Here is a 2,393-nt window from a genome sequence, read left to right on the forward strand (position 1 = left end):
CTGTGCCATCATCAATAGCCTATTTCTTCTGTAGGTCCTTCCACCTCACCACAGAAAGGATGCAACTGTTGATGGATTTATTTGACTGCTGATATGTTTGAGAAATAGCTTCTTCCTCAAGATACCTCCAGCCCCTTTTCCAGATTTTGCTGCATTGCTCCCTTACCAGCATCCAGGAGCTTCCTCATGCGCAGGTAGCTGATGGTGAGTCTCATGATGGAGGCCTTGTCCAGGTGGGCGCTGACGGTGTGGGGCAGGGGCAGCTGGTGAGCCAGCTCGTAGAACACTTCTGACTCCTTGCTCCTTCGGCACCGGGCCGCGTCTCTCGACTTCTCTTTTCTGCGCTCTGAGCTAATCCTGTACACACAAAGTCTGGGGTTAATACAGGAAACAAGTTCTCTCTGCAAGTTAAATTTGAAACTCAGTTGCCCAGTAGCCAGTTACTGACGCTGAATAATTTAAAGCCTCAGTTTAAAAGTGTAATTCTGTATATAAAGTCCTGCTGTGGTTGCGCTCTGCCAGAACCAAACTCAAACCCTCAGATCTCCCAATCAGTTCTTCAAACAGGCATCTACATACCAAGCACTGTTCCTCAAGTGCTTATCTTGTACCTTGACTGCTGCCTCTCTAGCCTCCACATCCTGTTTCCTTCCTCCTTCCTAGCCCTTTAAGTCCATTCAAAATATTACAGCATGAGTTATTTCCATCTCAATGCTCCAGTAGTATCATGTACATTCCCCAAGTCCTTCTGTTTCTACCATCCTTAAAAAATCCACCCAACAGTTCAGATAGTCAAGGATACTGATTTAGCATGAGGTGTCCTGCTTTTCAAGTGATCCAGAAAGCTCCTTTCCCAGCTCTTTCTCCAGTATATTCCTTTACCATAGTCTCCCTTATAGTGGAAAAACTCCAGCTGTTAAGAAGTTGCCTCCTCCTCCTCCTTCCATTGCCTCTGTTCAGCTGGCCTCCCCCAGGCCACAGGAGGTAAAGGACAGCTCACTAAGAGCAAGCACCGAAACAACCCAGACTCCCCCTCAGCCAGGGACAGGGGTGATTCTCCTGTACCCAATACCCACACCACTTCACATTTGTCTCACGCATCTCTCGCCTGAGTTTTGAACTAAGCATTTTGAGATGGAAGCTCCAAATTTTTCTTATATTTAAACAAGAACTCAATGCTGCTCACTCAATGTGGTCCCTGAGGATATTATGCCAATGTAGTTAAATGTGCCTTTTTTTTTTTTTTTAAAAAAAAAGGACAATACAAAACCATATGGTATTGTTGTCCGTTTTTCTTTCTATACGTTTACATCTTCTAACATTTTTGCATACACCTGAGATACAAAAGGCAGTTACATGTAATCTGTACGATGCTCATTTTTCCACTGACTTATAGAAGTTGTAAGATAAACATATGCCTATAAACACTGCTTTTATAATTCAAAGTTGCATGCCTTTTAATGTTATCATAAAAAGCTAAAATGTCACTAGTTGAAAAAGACAAAAAATAAACCACTGCATTATTTACTACCAGCAGTTTAGGAATTAACTTTTTTTTCAAATTTCATTAGACTCAAGTCACATCCTAACACTGCCAAATTCCTCGTGCTACGTCTGCGGATCTCTGCAAAAGCCCTTTTTAATGAGCACGCTTTTTGTGAGGGTCCACAAATGACAGAGGGAAGCAATTCACAAGCTAATATTGCCTGGGAAATAATGAACCAGATTCACTGGAAGCAGTCAAATATATAACCAAGAGAGCATGTTTTCAGGCTTTCACCTGATGTGCTACCCATAATAGCCCAAACACCGGCTTAGTTTGTGCAGAAAGACGCAAGTGACAATACTATTAAGCCTCACATTGGAAGCATGAATGTCTTGAAACATGGAAGCAGTTTAGTAAGGTGTGATAAAGAAAGCAAGCCATCAGAATTTCTTCTATGATTACTTCCATTTTCTTCCAGTATTGTAAGAACTATACAACGGCCCCATCCAACCCCACCCCCATCATCTTTCTCCTCCTACCCCTGCCGCTGCCAGCAGAAGGAAGCACTAGAAGCTTGGTTTTCAGAACCCTAAGTTTATAAGAGCTAAAAATAGATGCTAAAATAGATAGCTAAAAATGTTTCCTCCTTTGGTGGCAAGATCACAGAAATACTATTTCTGTGTAATGAGAAACACGAATAAATCAACATAATAGTAATGGAGATGTTTGGAAAACTAACTTTGGGTATGACAATTGTAAAAAATTCTGGACATACAATAGCTCTATTGGTTTCTGCAAAAAATGTTCCTCATGAACATGTTCTGGACATACAGTAGTTCAAAAATTCTGGACATACAATATTTCTACTGGTTTCTATGAATATAAGCTCATGTTTTTCAGAAGAGTG

General features: G+C 41.3%; 1 protein-coding gene across 1 annotated transcript in view; it reads right to left on the reverse strand.

Annotated features, from left to right (window-relative positions):
- HIF1A (hypoxia inducible factor 1, alpha subunit (basic helix-loop-helix transcription factor)) overlaps nt 1–353 on the reverse strand; it is a 16,343-nt gene extending 15,990 nt beyond the window's left edge. The window contains exon 1 of the mRNA XM_008940710.1: nt 167–353. Within this exon, the coding sequence (XP_008938958.1) occupies nt 167–215 (49 nt within the window). The 5' untranslated portion in view covers nt 216–353. The remainder of the gene's footprint in view (nt 1–166) is intronic.
- Nucleotides 354–2,393: the final 2,040 nt, after the last annotated feature.

The sequence above is a fragment of the Merops nubicus genome, unplaced genomic scaffold (assembly GCF_000691845.1).
Source record: "Merops nubicus isolate BGI_N331 unplaced genomic scaffold, ASM69184v1 scaffold52415, whole genome shotgun sequence".
Lineage (NCBI taxonomy): Eukaryota > Metazoa > Chordata > Aves > Coraciiformes > Meropidae > Merops > Merops nubicus.